General features: G+C 40.1%; 1 protein-coding gene across 3 annotated transcripts in view; it reads right to left on the reverse strand.

Moving 5' to 3' along the window:
- Positions 1 to 18: 18 nt before the first annotated feature.
- LOC130907329 (syntaxin-binding protein 5-like) overlaps positions 19 to 17,262 on the reverse strand; it is a 172,269-nt gene continuing 155,025 nt past the window's right edge. For 2 of the 3 annotated variants that reach the window (XM_057822270.1, XM_057822272.1), the window contains 9 exons: positions 15,237 to 15,299; positions 11,855 to 11,908; positions 8,745 to 8,795; positions 7,747 to 8,028; positions 7,309 to 7,678; positions 7,071 to 7,236; positions 5,699 to 5,810; positions 5,399 to 5,619; positions 19 to 5,097 (listed from right to left, as the gene is read on the reverse strand). In XM_057822270.1, coding sequence (XP_057678253.1) covers positions 5,056 to 5,097; positions 5,399 to 5,619; positions 5,699 to 5,810; positions 7,071 to 7,236; positions 7,309 to 7,678; positions 7,747 to 8,028; positions 8,745 to 8,795; positions 11,855 to 11,908; positions 15,237 to 15,299 — 1,361 coding nt within the window. In that variant the 3' untranslated portion in view covers positions 19 to 5,055. The remainder of the gene's footprint in view (positions 5,098 to 5,398; positions 5,620 to 5,698; positions 5,811 to 7,070; positions 7,237 to 7,308; positions 7,679 to 7,746; positions 8,029 to 8,744; positions 8,796 to 11,854; positions 11,909 to 15,236; positions 15,300 to 17,262) is intronic. The other variant, XM_057822271.1, reaches the window with a different exon arrangement.

The following is a 17,262-nucleotide window of genomic DNA, read 5'->3' on the forward strand; positions in this document are numbered from 1 at the left end:
CTTGTTACTTTTTCCACTTTTATTTTGTTTTCCCATTGCACAGTTAATCTATCTACAGAATGTCCTAAATTCTCGTGTGTGTGGCAGCAGATCCGTAAGGTCCATCCATGTGAAAGTTGCATAAAACTGTACAAGAAAGAGTCGGCTACCATGAGAAAAATACTGCAACCCACTCACAACTGTTGACTGCAGGACGTGACGACAGTTGTGTTCGGGGAAAATATCCTCTCTCGAATTTTCATAGGGATTTGACGGGGTGTACTGCAAACTGAAAGAAATATGACGTGTAACAGACATTCCACTGATTTTTCCTTGGAAAATGAACATGTAGTCAATGAAACGTGGCTATGTGGTTACTGGAAGAACCAACCCGACTTGGCAACGTGGAATTTAGCCTTTTAAAGTACTAGTATATACAGTGAACCCTCTAATCACGGTATATTTTTATAAACTTGTTTAAAAAAAGAAGGGGGAGAAAAAAAACGATTGGTTTTTGAAGACAAATTTTATTTTGGCGCCATCTGGTGGAAAATTTGTTTTGTTGCTATGCTAATTTATTGCTAGCTAATACTATTTAGCTATTTAGCAACTTCTACTATCAAAATGAATTCATAGGTTTATTAGAATTATTAATATTGTGTATATTCTATAAGCATAATGCTTTATGATGCTTTTAAATGACTAACTAACTCACTGCCAGTCATTGACAACGCTTTATGTCCAATCCTTTTGAACTGGGAGGGTGGCAGCAACCCTCCCAGATTGGATGTCTCCTAGCGACAAGCTATTTTAAATTCACAGAATAGCTACACAATTCGACGTCTATCGCTGCCAAAGGCAGCCATTGAGTTAGTTAGCAGTTCAAAATAATTGGCTTTTAACGTGAATAGCGGGGGTTCACTGTATATATTATTGGCTTGAGTTGGTGTGAAATAAAACACCCGACAAGTCACAAAACCGCAGACCAGGACGTTGACATTGATTAACAAAACGCTCCGGGAGCACAGACAGACAAAAATGACATTCAGACATGAAAACACAACAAAAATAAAAACATTTTGAGTTGTTCCGATTATCATGAAGTATATGTAACTTCATGGACTCAACAGCCTTCAATAGAAAAACACAACTGGGCTAAAGTTAAATAATTTAGTTTCAACAGTAGGAGAACAGCATTATATCGCGTTTTACAAAATAAAAGAGGTTTTAGAAAAAGTAATACAATAACAGAAATCTGCCCGCACAAGAAAAATCTCGTTTTTCAATGTAATTGGAGTTAAAATCATTTCTGCATAATACAAAAAAGAAATATTGACTTTAATTCGCATTTTCTTGTCAACTTGCCGTCTTCTGTGAGTTACATTTAAAGATAAAAACAAGTATTAGTGAAAAATTACTATAATATAAATTATGACTTTACCCTCTCATAATTTTGTTATTTTACAATATTTATGACTTTATTAACATTAATTTACATTTTTTTGTAACATGATGACTTTTTCCCAAAGCTGTACATCTTCTCATCTTTCTTATTTATAATTCAACATTATTCTCATCACTGTGTATACAGTATGTTCCCTGTAATATTTCACGCTTTTTAACGTAAAATTGCGAGTACTTACATCATTCCAACATCATTCCCATAGAACATTTGACATTCCTAACCTTAAACTTTTTCCCCCTTAAAAAATAATTTGTTTATATATTACTGTATACTTCCCTCAAGATTTCTTTCTCATAACTCATTTTTCTCATAACACTCTAACTTTACACTTCAAGCTTCTCATAACATTGACTTTTACTCAAAATACAGCATTACAAGGATATTTTCCTGAACATAAACTTTCCATTGTAATATTAAAAACAACATACAAGATGACAAAATATCATCATCGACGGAAAATATTAAAGTCAGCATTTCTTCTTGCGCTAAATCAATAATTTGGCTCTGAATGATGGTTTGACCTTCAAGGGGGAGTTCAGAATTTTTTACGTTAGGCTTACTCTATTACCCCTTTTCCACTGAAACTAGTGGGTCAACGCGCGTTTTTTCCAAGCCGATGCAACCCACTAACAATTGGCATTTAGCACCTTTCCCATTGATGAAAAAAGCTGTCTTTTTTTTTTTTTTTTCACCCGTCTACCCACCCCTCCTCAGCCGTGCGAAGGTTACGTGACGTCACCACGCAAAGATCCGCGTCGACAAATGCGACCGAATTCATTCAGAGCAGAGCAAAATGGAAGCCTCTTTTCCGTTTGTATTCTCTGTTTGCATGCTTTTTACTGCCCTAAAAATGGTTGAAATGCAGCAAAGGATCAACACTCTGCTTTGCTGAGGCAATGTAAGCGACGTGAATTCTTCTACTAGCTTTGTTGTGAGCATCGACGTAACTACGGTTGTGGAGTTTGTTAAATGGGAGGCAACTGGAACGTTGTTATGACGCATCACGTAAGAGCCTACGTCACCACGTAGATTAGGGTGTTGACTCTTGACCCGGGGTTTTGCTTTCACACTGCATGACGATCAGAGCCGAGGTGATTTTAACGCGGGTCGCTTGGCGGGTTGATTGACACAGGTCGAGGCGGGTCGCTGGACCTTTCCCACTGCCACCAAAAGCTGATTGTTAGTGGGTTGACACGAGTTTTTTGGCCAGTGGGAAAGGGGTATATGAGTTAGTGGGGTTTTAATTAGTCGGTGGAGTTGATTCAACAAATTCCGTGCAGTTTGTCAGATATTTGCTCATTATGGGGCACCTGAGTGGCTAAGCTAGTGTGAGTCAATGGTACAATCTTAGCATGCCAACATAAAACAATAACAGACCTATGATAGTCAAATAAATTCAAAATGCAGATCATTGTTCGAAATACCAATACGGGCAAAACAATGTCACACCAAACTGCCGTAATTCATTTCATTCTGCAGGACTATTTTTTAAAATGCGTAATGCGACCACAATACAAAGGATTGCTTTGGCCACTTGTGGTTATTCTGCATTTGAGGAAGGTAAGAACCTATCCCACTCGGAGGGTACCAGTTGCAACCTCATAGCATTCCAAGCGAAGGTAAACATCAAAGACGGCTGAGCAAGACAAGTTGTTTTTTTATTTTTTTATTTTGCCCATCAAGATATTTTGACATCCAGCAAACCTGAAAAATGACGGCTGAGGGAAATAGCACACATTGTAAACTGCCTTTTTTAGTTTTACTATTGACGGACTGCTTTTCGACAGGCAGTGCCATTTTGTCGAGTGACTTCTTTTTTATTGACTTCTCGAGTAGGACCTCCCAGTTCTAGTGGCCTTCCAACTATATATTTCTATGTCGGAAACTCTGACTTCTCACCTTCCTCAAATGCAGCATCAGTCTACTGAGTTGACTGTAGGATGGAAACATGGTGAAATGCACATTTAGTGGCTATGGAAACAAACAGAAGAAATGGGCAAAGGAAAGTTTCCACAAATTTCCTACGAAGAACGAGGAACAATATAAACTGTGGTTACGTCTTGCTGGCTACGACACAAAAATCAGCGGTGAAAAAAAAACGATTGGATATCACTCCACCCTGTTCCCTGCAGAGCTGCTGGATTAAAAATGTTGATGTTCATATTACAGTTATTGACATGCAATGGTAAATTTGAATCACTTCATCCTGAAAACATAGCCAACACCATTGATTGCATGGGTGATTCTCATGCGTGCATATGTTGTTTTTGATTGGCATGCTAAGATTGTACCATTAACTCGTGCTAGCTTAGCCACTCCCGAGCCCTGAAAATAACAAATAACTAACAAACTGCACGGAATTTGTTGAAATCAACTCCACCGACGAGTTAAACCCCCGCTAACTCGAAGATTAAGTAAAAAATTCTGAACTTCCCCGTAAACATAATAAGTCTTTGGCATCGGAAACAATAAATGGCCTCTTTTCTTTTTGTGTTACCAACTAGCACAATCTTTGAATCTTAGTTTTAAAACAGCATAATAGTTGTAGTACTTTCCAGATTGTCACACATGCTGCTAAACTAACCCGATAGATATCTGCCTTCAAATAATGGGGGGAAAAAAATCAAATATCCATGTGTCCTGACACCCTACGATGATGGGAATTTACAAAAATAATTGAACATATTCATTGTTTTGACAGAACAACACGTAATTTAAAAAATAGAGAAGACACAGGGCGTGTAATAACAGTGATCCTAGCAGCATTTGTACACGAGATTAAAGAAAAGAACTACTCGGGGCTGCTTAACAAATGAGTGTCTACATATTATACTACATTATGCCTTGTTTATCCTCGCCCTCCTTTGTAGATTCCAGCCCTTTTCAAAAGGAGAAAGCAAAACGTGAGACGAAAGCCACACACTCACAAAATAACAAAGTCCTTAACAAAAATATCACTTACTTTCACAACCATAGAAAAATAAGAGCTTTTCCAGTAATATTGACAGAGCCATAAAACCAAACGATTTGTAATAAATACAGTGGGGTTGATGAGAAAAATAGAAAGGGATGTATTCATACATGTTGTAGGGAAGGATACGAGAGTCTGGAAGTTCAGCAAGATGGGGGGAATCAAAAAAAATCTCTCTGCATAGAGGAGGCGTCACTGTAGGTGTCACTTCCTGTGTCCCTCTCCTTTTTGTTTCCGTAGCGGTCGCCCTGAAGTGAATTACAGTGTTGCAACATTTAGATTTGTATGTATTCATCATGACATATTTAGATTTGTACATATTCCCAAGTGTTCATTAGTAGTCCAGTTTAAATACTGACATCAGTTCTAAGGACGGTTTGGCAAAATGAGAATGAAAACTCTCGGTGTGTGACGTAGTAATTGTTTAAAAAAAGACAAGAACATGGGACGCACACACACATATTCGCTCACTGTGTCCCCCCCCTCACTCAACGACCGAGTGCGGTAAGAACATTATGGGACATTGTGCTAAGGGAAGAAATTCCCAAGTGTCTCAGTGAACGAAGGCTTGGAGGGAATGGCTGAACGGAAAAGAGCGACAGGTCACCATCACCGGGAAGGCGACCGGTGCCGACGCCCATCAGAACTGGTACCATTTTTTGTCTTTGCACTTCAGCATCATCTGGACAAAAAAGGAAACAGAAGAAATTATGATTCTATACTGCTCTCTAGTGGTTGTTCACTGGAATCAACAAAGATACAGATTCTAAAACTCATTGGCTGCCATTGACTGTGCTAGACATCCAATCCATTGAAATGGGGTGATGCCAGACTTCCAAGTCCAAATGGACTGGACTGGGCGACTAATAGTGACAAACTAATGTATATCCACAGAAGAAGGATGAAAAAGAACCACATGATTGGACGACTATCATTGTCAATGGCAGTGAAAGATTTAATTGTTCTATGATAGATTAAGTCACCTCATGTGCATGCTTGGAGAAGGAGTCGGCACTAGCCATCATGGCCGCCGTCCTCTCCTCCAGCTCGCCGAGTTTCTGTCCTCGCTCGTCCAACGCTATTCGTGCTCGGGCCAGGTCGCCCACAACTCCGGACGCCGCCCCCTTCATGCCCTCGATTCCCCCCGGACCCGGGATGTGCTGAGCCAGACTCCGGGAAGCTCGTCCGGCGACTTCCTCGCCAACTAAAATGGCAGGCGGGATTTTGTGTTTGTTTGCTACTTATAAAAACAAATCAAGAAGCACAGCACTAGTGTGACGTACATAGTTCTTCTCTGTCTAATGACTGTGCTCCTCCTCCAAAGAGACCCTTGAAGAAGCCCCTATTTGGGGCCTCGGGTGTCTCCACAGGCATAAACAATTCACCGAGCATTTCCTGAAACAAATATATGTGTTAAATATTATAACAGTGGTTGGTAGTGATTAGTGGTAGGCTTCCCAGTTAAAATGGATTGGACATTGAAGGAATTGTATCTTTTTTCGTTATTTACTGTTTGACTGTTTGTATTCCTCTGACACACCCAATATAAAATAAATAGCATTTATATCATGGTTTAAGAAAAAACAAACAGAATATATTTGATATTATGAACAGTTGCACTTGGAATGATTAGAACTTGCAGCGACAAGACAACGTGCAGATAAGAACGCCTTCTGACCACGGAAGCCCAACGCGTGTGTCATGCAGCTGACGATTGACGCGGACTACCAGGTGATAGGCAAGACTTCTACAAGCCCATGTCTGCAAAACCAAATCCCGCAATCAGCTCTTCGGGACAGTCAAGAACAAATGGCTTGACGTCCTGTAATACCACAACACCCGATAGCAAAAAGAACTCCAAGTTTGATAGCTCAGCGCCTCTCAGACGGTGAGGCACGCCGAACCTCCCACCTCAGTTGCGGTGACACACGAATTTGACCGCCCAAATCTGCAACAGAAGAATACCCAAACACACCCCTCTTCCTGCTCACGGCCCGCCCCACTAGTCTTCAAAAAGACAATGTTTAACTAATCGGTGTCATTTTTCTCGGGAACCTTTTGTTGACTTATGATATGGTGACCCTGGAACGAGTCTTCCTCCTCGCCTGGGTCTGTTGCTGTTTTGCCTTGCTGTTTGATCGCTGTCGACCTGAATAAATTGTCAACTTGTGTTTCGAAGCCTTTTTCCAGCTTTTTAAAATGGAGTCAGTACAAGGGGTTAAGACTAAGGTGAACGCGCGGGGTTTGGCCATTTGGCCGGGTTGTCAGGGTTGCGCTTGCCCGTGTCATTGGAGCTGCGCCAGCGCGGGTCCGGCTGGCATGATTCCGGCAATCTGACTAAAAGGGCTGTCCAAACGTTTTTCTCCGAGGGCTGCTTTCAGAAAAAACGAAGGATGCAAGGACCAACTACACATCTTCAGAATCCTACTCCTTCCTTAGTTTTCTTCAGCTCGCTCACGGAACTATAATAATGTGTTTAAGCTGCCGTACATACCACCACCCACTCTTATTCTCTGTTTAGTTAGTGGGCTAATTCAGAGTTAATTTATCCTTAGTTTACACCCACAAATGAAATCCTTCCATACACAACACAGAATTTTTTCTTACTCATAGAGACTAGTGAAAAGTGCTCATATACATGTGAAGAGCACTGACCTGTAGGTTTTCGCAAGTGTCCTGACTGTATGTAATCCTCTGTACTTCTGTGGGCGAGCAAAGATACATGGCTTGCCCCAGATTTGTGAAGCAGAAGGTCCTCGCTATCCTCATGTCAGTTAGAGGCAGGTAGTTTACATCCATGAGGGGTCTCAGTCCAGGTAGACTGCACGAAGGAACGTGAGGAAAAATTGTTTAAAGTCCCAACAGTTGTGCGCTATTTCAAAATGCATCTCACCTGAGGGTCATGATATGGCCATTAGCACAGAAGCAGGCCAGACACACACCTTGGCTCATCTGAACCACGTCGGCACGTAAGACAAAGGAGGCCTCTGTGATGCTGTGCTTGTAGATGCACGTCTGGCTAGGCAGTGACAGGACCTTGGCCTGTTTCTCTGAGCACATCACGGCATAGTGGCTCTCGTTGAGGTCCTGCGAGCTGGACGGCGAAACCGACACGGGGCGGCGCTTGCGGACTTTCTCCCGTTCTTCGCCGTCCGCTGAGACGTTGGGTTCGAACCAAGGGTCGTACGCGGGAGGCAAGAGGGAACCGGCGGAATCCAGGAAAGCTAACCGCAAGATGCTGCCTTTCAGTCGGATCAACATGCCTGATCAAAAAAAGACGTTAGGGTTACAAAAAAAATAAAACAGTAAAATCCTTTCAAGTCACAATTACCTGTTGGCGAAATATTAACAGGCTGCAGTTGCCTCTGCTCTCCAGCCGGTGGCAGTGTAAGGGCCAAAGCCAGCACGGTGCCTAGCGAAGTGCCCACGAAGAGGCATGGTGACGGTGCACCGTCCCCCTTGCGAGCGTAACTCTCACAGAAGTGGAAGGAGAGAACGGCTTCTTTGGCCTCCTTGTCGATGCTGGTGACACTGGAGGAACGCGAGCGGCTGAAGGAATTGTCCCGGTGGTCTAGTGGGTTGGCACCCCGTGGCGGGCATACAGACAAGAGGACAGTGAGAGGAAAAACAGGGAGGTAAAGAACCTGCACTGGATAAACAAATACATACATACATAATGGCAGCTGCTGTTGCCAGAAACTTTATGATTAAAAAAAACAAGAAGTCCGTAAAATACACTTGAAATTACTGTATACTGATTCCGTCACCTTCGGTAAATTTTTAAGATAGACTTACTAGGACTTTTTTTTTTGTTTTACCGAAAATTATGGTGGAAATATTTAATATTGCATATTTTTTAATACTGTGAAAAGCCTGTCGCTCCGCCAGGCTTATTAGCACTGGGGGGAAACCCTGCATTTTCGATAAAAATGGACATCGACGTCAAACAAGATTAGCCTGGTTGGATAGTTTAAGCACAGTTCATTTTTGGAAGTGAAGCTCAGTGAACAACCAGACTGATTTTCGTGCATAGTTTGTGTCCTTTCCTGTAAGGATATGAAATCATCTTTAGCCTTACGTAGAGTCTCCTGGATGTTATTGAAGATTTTTTTTAATGCACATAGCACAGCCACTATTTTAAAGACGCACAGTAAAGAAACAATGAAGAAAGAGCACAGAAAGCAGAAGAAGGTTACAAAAACTGCAGAGTTATCGTTGTAGTAGCAGACCCACCCACTAATTTCATCAGCCTCAATTTGGAGACTGGACTACATTTGGTATCACTGCATATCATACAAGTTGCTTTGGAGACACGGAGTCAAGGCTTACCCAAGTCTGGCTTTAGCTCAGTAGGCAAGCTTAATTTCCGTGACATCTTTGCTGGAAAAAAGAGAACATCCCTCTTTACAAAACACACGTCCAAGCTCACACACAAGGCCATGCAAAGCTCCAGGAGTAGAATCTCCGGGAGTTTTTTTTTTTTTTTTTTTTGAATCAGCGGCAAGATGCCGAGCAGCGGAGGCATGCCGTGACAAGACGGGAACAAAAGAAGGGAAGACGCTCCCACCCCAGGACAAAGAAGTCGCAAGCGCAACCGTCAAGTCAAGGTGGTCATGCCACAGCAGCATGCACCGCGGTGGGAAAGTACCACATATGGAAACAAACAGTGGACAAGAACAGCTATTAAATCTTGTATTAATGATACTAGTATCAGTAATGATACGGCACTAAAATAAGACAATATCTGAGAGTACTAAGTAAGAACACGATGATACTATGCAATATGTACTTTTCGAGGTCAAGATTGGCCAAGATGGCCATCAGCCCTTCCTAAAATGATGATAGACATCGCGTCCGATCATCATTCTGCGGTGAATTTTAATGAGTTTATCACTAATAGATGCACTATCATTGGCAAACAATGAGTTAAGCAGTGTCTGACCAAGCCATGATAACAATTAATTGTCGGAATCAGCATCAAGAGCCAAAAAAATGGTATCTGTGAAACACTAATTAAACTATTTCAGGACAGCTATGTATAGTATATGTATGTATCTTCATTAATCCATTTTGTAAAGGTTCTTTCAAATGCTTCCATCTTGTTATCCTGAGAATAGATGCTTCGGTTTATAGCTACAGCTATATTGGGGTCGCAAATTGGGGTCGAAACCGATTGAACTGACGAAGAATGTTCGGGTTTGCTCATTGTTGTGATCAAAACGCAGCTTAAATTTTAGAAAGGGTTATACGTGGAGTGCCTTGGCTTGTGTTGACAACAGTGGATACGAGTATAAACCTGCTGTTAAAACTGCAATAAATTCATCAAAACGGGAAACAATCCATTGGAGCTTCAGCCCCTTAGAAAACACCTATAACAATACAGAACTTTAAAAAAAAATGTTTACACTTCACTGCTATACTGAATAAAAAAACATGGATACAGTGAACTGACTAACATAACTGGTACTACTGCTACTTCTAATGTTATTAATACAAACATTAAAATAAAAATGACATGTACAACAAATATATGGTAATAATAATACATTTCATGAATAATTCTATAACTACAATACTACAAATAATTGTAATAGTAAATATATGCAGTAGGGCCGTTATGCATAAATTTGATGATGATGAAGAATGTTAAAAATAACTACTAATGATATGAAAACACAATCATAAATCGTACATGAATTCTAATACCGGTAATATTTCCTGATAAATCTTGAGAATTATCTCAACTCATTCACAATCACTGAAGGTAATAGTCATCAATAGCAGAGAATGAGTTAATGAGAATGATTGGGGGGAAAAAAGAAATCTCAAAATATACATGAAACACAAAAAGTCGGAATTAATGTGAATGAATAAAGTTCAACGAAAAACAACACCTACTAATACATATTAAAACTATTCTGTATTCATAAATTTAGAAAGTAAAAATGAATAAACAATATATTAAAATAAAACTTCACAAGTGACATTTCATAAATAATATACCGAAATTTTCGCACTACAAGGCGCACCTGACAATAAGCCGCACCCTTCAAATTTGGCACGAAAACGGCATTTGTTCATAGATAAGCCGCATTGGACTATAAGCCCAGGCTGTCCTCACTGTATTATGGGATATTTACACTAAAAGATATTAACCGGTAACACTTGATTTGACAGCGGGATCATATGACTGTCATAAGACCAAATGAACCACCGTGAAGCTTTGAACCAATTGGCTGCAAAGCTTCATTGCTTCAAGAAGCTTCATTTCGCCATCACTGCTCCTTTGGGGGAGACAGTCAACCTCTGCTGCCACCTGCTGTCAACACTGTTGTCATCCAAAATGCCTCCTAGCATGCATTGCAGCGGTACAGATGTAAATAATCAAAATTCATGTTCTGTTGTTCTAATTATTTCTTCAGTTACTGTTCCAATTGTTTCATTTATTGCCAGTTGTGGTATTTGATATCACTTTGACAGTGGCGCCATAAGACTGTCATTAAGACAATCATTATTATGACATGACACTGTCATGAGCATTAATGAATGCTTATAACAGATGTCATTTATTGTTATCTGGCAAATTATCTCACTTTTGAATAGATGTAAAAGATCCAAGCTGAACATAAATGGAATTAGTGACATAATTATCTGGATGACACTTAACGACATCTGTCATAAGCAGTCAGTAATACCCATGATATTGTCATGTCATAATTATGACAGTCTTATAACAGTCTTATGACGCCACTTTGAAATGAAGTGTTACTTGTTAACCCAAAGAAATGAAGGAAAAAAGTAGCGTCTTATGTCCGAAAATTACGCTATATTAAATAAAACACTCCTCCTAATAATACTGTTTTGCTGAATTTAAAACATTCAACAATTATTTAAAGTATTCCTGTTACGACTACATTTGAGCATATTTGAGAGACTTCTTACAGTAGCCTACTAACACACAGAGACAAGTTGGACACATGAGTGTTGCCCATCGCACAATGTTATCGTAACAACACGATGAACAAAAACAGACGCCAATCACGAGAGTGTCGAGGACGCGCGGGGGGGACACGTCACAAACGCAAGCACGGGAACACGCTAAACGCTCGTGCTACATACAAGTAGCATGCATTGCTAATGTGTTGCCGCCACTTGGCCGAATGAAGGTTTAGCCTCTGTTCCTGCGTTTTGAGGTCTCTTTTTCATAGAACTATTTTTGTCAACAAAATTATATGTTTTCTTACAATAATAGACGACAAATGCCACAGGAACACAGGCTATCCCAGAATTTAGCTAGCGCTAGCTCAAGCTGATTATTTCCCGCTATGGTGCCATGGAGGACAGAGACAGGAGGGGGGGGCAGTGGGCGACAGGGACAAATGTGGACCACCGTTGTCCCGCCGACATACCCTCTTAGGAAAGTCTTTGGCCAATCTTACCTCCTCTACCTCCTCCATTGTAGAACTGCTGGAGATTGCTGTTTGACATCAGCACTTTGGAGAAGTCAAGGAAGTTCAACGTTAGAGACAACTTAAATTTCACCTATTTTGTATCTACATTACATTTCGTTAAGTTGTTTTGTGTTCAAGTTCTTTTCAGCGGTTTTTTATTCATTGGTTGCCATTGACGGCGATAGACGTCCAATCCAAGTTGAAAATGAAACGTGATCACGCAATGCCAGCCATCAAAGTTGAAATGGCAGTAAATGAGTTGGGGTGCTGTATAAATCATATTGAGTTGAGTTTTGTTAATAAGATAATTTTTCAGATACTTTAAAGATAAAAAAAACAAAAACAAAAACAAAAAAACGGTATACATATCTAACCTACACTGCTGGCCAAAAGTATTGGCACCCCTGCAAGTCTGTCAGATAATGCTCAATTTCTCCCAGAAAATCATTGCAATTGCAAATGCTTTGGTAGTAATATCTTCATTGATTTTGCTTGCAATGAAAAAAACACAAAAGAGAATGGAAAAAAAAATTAAATCATTATCATTTTACTCAAAACTCCATAAATGGGCCAGACAAAAGTATTGGCACCCTTTGAAAAATTATGTGATGCTTCCCTAAATTGTGTAATTAACAGCACCTGTTACTTACCTGTGGCACATAACAGGTGGTGGCAATAACTAAATCACACTTGCAGCCAGTTAAAATGGATTAAAGTTGACTCAACCTCTGTCCTGTGTCCTTGTGTGTACCACATTGAGCATGGAGAAAAGAAAGAAGACCAAAGAACTGTTTGAGGACTTGAGAAGCAAAATTGTGAGGAACCATAGGCAATCTCAAGGCTACAAGTCCATCTTCAAAGACCTGAATGTTCCTGTGTCTACCGTGCGTAGTGTCATCAATAAGTGTGAAGCCCATGGCACTGTGGTTAACCTCCCGAGATGTGGACGGAAAAGAAAAATTGACGAGAGATTTCAATGAAAGATTGTTCGGATGAGAGCCTCGACTAACATCCAAACAAGTTCAAGCTGTGCTGCAGTCCGAGGGTACAACAGTGTTAACCCGTACTATCCGTCGGCATCTGAATGAAAAGGGACTCTATGGTAGGATACCCAGGACGACCCCACTTCTGACCAAGAGACATAATAAAGTCAGGCTGGAGTTTTGACCTGAGAAAGCCAAAAACGTTTTGGAAGAATGTTCTCTGGGCAGATGAGACAAAAGTAGAGGTATTTGGGACAAGGCATCAACAGAGTTTACAGGGAAAAAAAGTAGGCCTTCAAAGAAAAGAACACGGTCCCCACAGTCAAACATGGCGGATGTTCCCAGAAGTTTTGGGGTTGCTTTGCTGCCTCTGGCACTGGACTGCTTGACTGCTTGCATGGCATTATGAAGTCTGAAGACTACCAACAAATTTTGCAGCATAATGTAGGGCCCAGTGTGAGAAAGCTGGGTCTCCCTCAGAGGTCATGGGTCTTCCAGCAGGACAATGACCCAAAATACACTTCAAAAAAGCACTAGAAAATAGTTTGAGAGAAAGCACTGGAGACTTCTAAAATGGCCAGCAATGAGTCCAGACATGAATCCCATAGAACACCTGTGGAGAGATCTGAAAATGGGAGTTTGGAGAAGGCACCCTTCAAATCTCAGAGACCTGGAGCAGTTGGCCAAAGAAGAATGGTGAAAAATTCCAGCAGTACATTGTAAGAAACTCATTGATGGACACTGGAAGCAGTTGTTCCCAGTTATTTTGTCTAAAGGTCGTGCTACCAAATATTTGGCTGAGGATGCCAATACTTTTGTCCAGCCCATTTTTGGAGTTTTGTGTAAAATGATAATGATTAAAAATCTCTTTTGTGTTTTTTCATTGCAAGCAAAATAAATGAAGATATTACTACCAAAGCATTTGCAATTGCAATCATTTTCTGGGAGAAATTGAACATTATCTGAAAGGATTGCAGGAGTGCTAATACTTTTGGCCAGCAGTGTACAGATTTTTTTCTTAGCCACTTTATTTGTATGTAAATCCAGGTTTTTGTCATCAAACTACATTTTCTAAGCATAGTAATACAACTATATTTTTTGTTTTATCTTATGTTGTTTTATGTTTTATGTTATGTTTTATATCAGAGTCTCTGCAGGGTTCAACAAGCCAATTTAAGTTTTTAAAGACTTTTTTTAAGACCATTTTGAATCAAATTTAAGACCTATTTCACATCGATACCGGCAAAAAACGTTCAAAAGATTTAAAGGAAAATTGGGGGCCCGGAATTGCGTGCAACATATATGAATTTATCCTCTTTCCAACTGTGATATAAATAAGCACGAAGTACTGTACTAGTAGTGTAGTAGTAAAGTAACGTGACGTCGATAGATTTTTAAGACCTTTCATATTTGTATTTAAGACATTATTGAGCTTTTAGGAGCCTTTTAGACATTGTAAGGCCTTAAATTCAAATGATTGGATTTAATACTATTCCAGACATTTTAAGAACCCGCAGATACCATGTATGTTTCTTTTTTTCTTACTTTCTTTTGAAATTGGGAATTTTTTGGCATATTAAAAATGCATTCAGATAAAGTTTTTTTTTTCTTAACTGTTCTCATTTTTAATCTAATAATACAACTTTTACCTTTAAATTCAAAATGAACAGTTACAATTATCATCTTGACGCCTACAATTTCCATTGATTGTTCTTGAAAATGCAGGTTAAGACAGCCATCATAAAACTTTTGCACTTCTAAAGCTCTAACTAATATTAACATCAAGTTCGGTATTAATAATCAAATTTTGCCATGTGTTAAGTTAATGTGAAAAGTGAAAACTACCTTGTGTCAAGACAAATTGAAGCGAAAGATCTTTGACAAGCGATGTTTTTCCCAAGTCGATAGCCACGCATGTGTGACTTTAATACTCCGAATCGTTTAATAGGTCTCTCCAGCAGAATATATTATCACCACACAGCGTTTATAATTATTTGCCATTATTTTGCATCACCGAGACTGGATCTCCACGGTTCCAGTCTATTGCACAGTTTTGCAGGCTGGTGAAAGCCATGAAAGCCATTTATTCCTGTCTATTGAGCTCTGCATAATAGGGAAGGAAAAAATAAAATGCACGCGCAAATGGAATCGGTCGCAAAAAGCCTGAACGGGGGCGATATTAAACCTGAGCGTTAAATTTGTGGAATAGAATGAAATTTTTATGGTCAGAGGGGATGAAGAAAAAAAGATATAAAGTTCCAGTTTTGTTCACTAGTTTCAAAAATGAAAATTTAGAAGCGTCAACATGCACTCAGCTTCACTCTTGTTAGTCTTGTATGTAGTATAAAGCACGGTCACTGTAAAAACGACATTTAAGGACATGGTACCTGAAGTGGGAGACTTGCAGCGGTCTTCTGACGTTGCCGAACCCTCGTTGATGTCACACAGTCCTGAAATAGACCACATGACTTCAGCAACAGGTGTCAAACTTGCGGCCCGGGTGCCAGATTTGGCACGCTGCATGATTTTGTGGAGCTTGCAAGAGCAAATATTTTGCATCCTTTTGATGCTTCTCATAAGAAAAAAAAAATCTACATTTCAGATTGTCATTAGCTTTAAAAATGTTCAGATGTTCCAAACATTTTTTGTTACAAATCTCCCATTTTAAGTAAATGAAATAGTTGTTAAGTTTTACTGTTTATCAGGACGTTCAAGAAAATTCAAATAAATTGAAACAAAACAGATATTAGCGCTCTAGACTGCTCCTAAATTGAAGCAATTTTCCCAACCCTTGATCAAGTAAATTTCCCATTGACTTGCGATTGTTCACCAAAACACCGAAATCAAGCAAATCAGTGCAGCGCAGTGGCTCCGCCCAGGGGATACAATTTTTGACGGGGGTAACTAACTAAGCACGACACCGGCGGGCGTACCACATTGAATAGGGTGACCATATTTTGATTTCTAAAAAAGAGGACACTCAGCCCGGCCTCAAGATACTTGAATTTTACTCGAAGTTCACTCAAAGATGCCTATATCACTTATATTTAAAGTGTGCCCCCTCACTCTGGATGGAAAAATGCAGTTTGAAAAAAAATAAATAATGACTTAAAAAATATATATATATATATAATGTAGACGCATAGAAATGTAGTCCAGTCAATACACATACACACAGTAGGCTATGTGCCAACTAAACATTTTTATAAATTACTATCACGACAATTGTCCTTGACAAATTGTTATTCCCATTCAATTGATGTTCTCATTCAATGTTCTAGATTGCACACAAACAAAAACCGAAATAAACTGACAAACTATTCAATCAGCATGTTTCCAAACGTAGCAGTTCAAAACTACGTTTCCCATAATGCCTAGCGCGGTTTAGCTTACTGATAGCTAGCTGAGGCAAATTTCAAACTTTGCTGAAAGTTTACAATCATCGGCAGCGCGCCGATGCGACACCAAACGGGATTTTACAGTCAAAGCTCCGACAGAAGTCAACAGTTGCCATTATATACGTATTCATCATAATTAAAAAAAAACAAAAAAAAAAACCAGGCATTGTGGCCAAATTGTCAACCCAGCAGATAGCGGTAATGCCTCATGATAGGGGTAAACTGCCAACAAAAACAAGACTACTTCCCTCCATTCTAGTAGGAGCCATGTCAACTGCTGCCACCCAGCGGCCGGAGAGATCTCTTCAAATTGGTCCCGTGAAAAATCATAAAAACTGGACATTTTTATGAATTTATAAAATCCGCCCGGACCACGAGGACACTACGTGAAAGTAGGACTTGTCCGGGCAAAAGAGGATGTTTGGTCACCCTAACATTGAATGGATGACGATCTTGGCGAAAAGTATAGCTGTCCTAAGCGGCCTGATTTAGAATTCCCCTCAAGACTGATGGGAAACAAAAAAACGGTCATTTTCAACTTATTATTAAAAATATTTGTGTAAGTTAATTTTATTGCTGACACTGCTTTTCGGGGTCATCAACATGTTGTGCCCCCCTGCCCCAAAAGTCAAACTCCACCTATGCCCAAAAGTGAAGCTCAGCTTATGCCTATAATGGGTTATGTGAGTTCAAACTCCTTGCCTTAGAAGTTAATGCTTCGGTAAGAGCCGTGTATACATGAGGAAGCGTTAGTATCGCTTTAATGTGTCTTTATCCTTGTGTATTTGTGTGTTGGCGATCCAGTGAGGCAGAAGGCCAAGCAGGCAGCAGTGCGTTGGCACAGGGAAGCACAGCTGGATGTCTGATTACTGCTGGCGCTCGCCAAGCTGTGACAGGTGCCAGCCCACTGCTCACCACTCACTGACACCAGATGCTCGATCCACGCGTGTGTGTGGATTTTCCGGAAGGATGTACACACGCACACATTAGGGCTTCATCCATCAAACTTGAAGTG

The sequence above is a fragment of the Corythoichthys intestinalis genome, chromosome 19, assembly GCF_030265065.1.
Source record: "Corythoichthys intestinalis isolate RoL2023-P3 chromosome 19, ASM3026506v1, whole genome shotgun sequence".
Taxonomy (NCBI): domain Eukaryota; kingdom Metazoa; phylum Chordata; class Actinopteri; order Syngnathiformes; family Syngnathidae; genus Corythoichthys; species Corythoichthys intestinalis.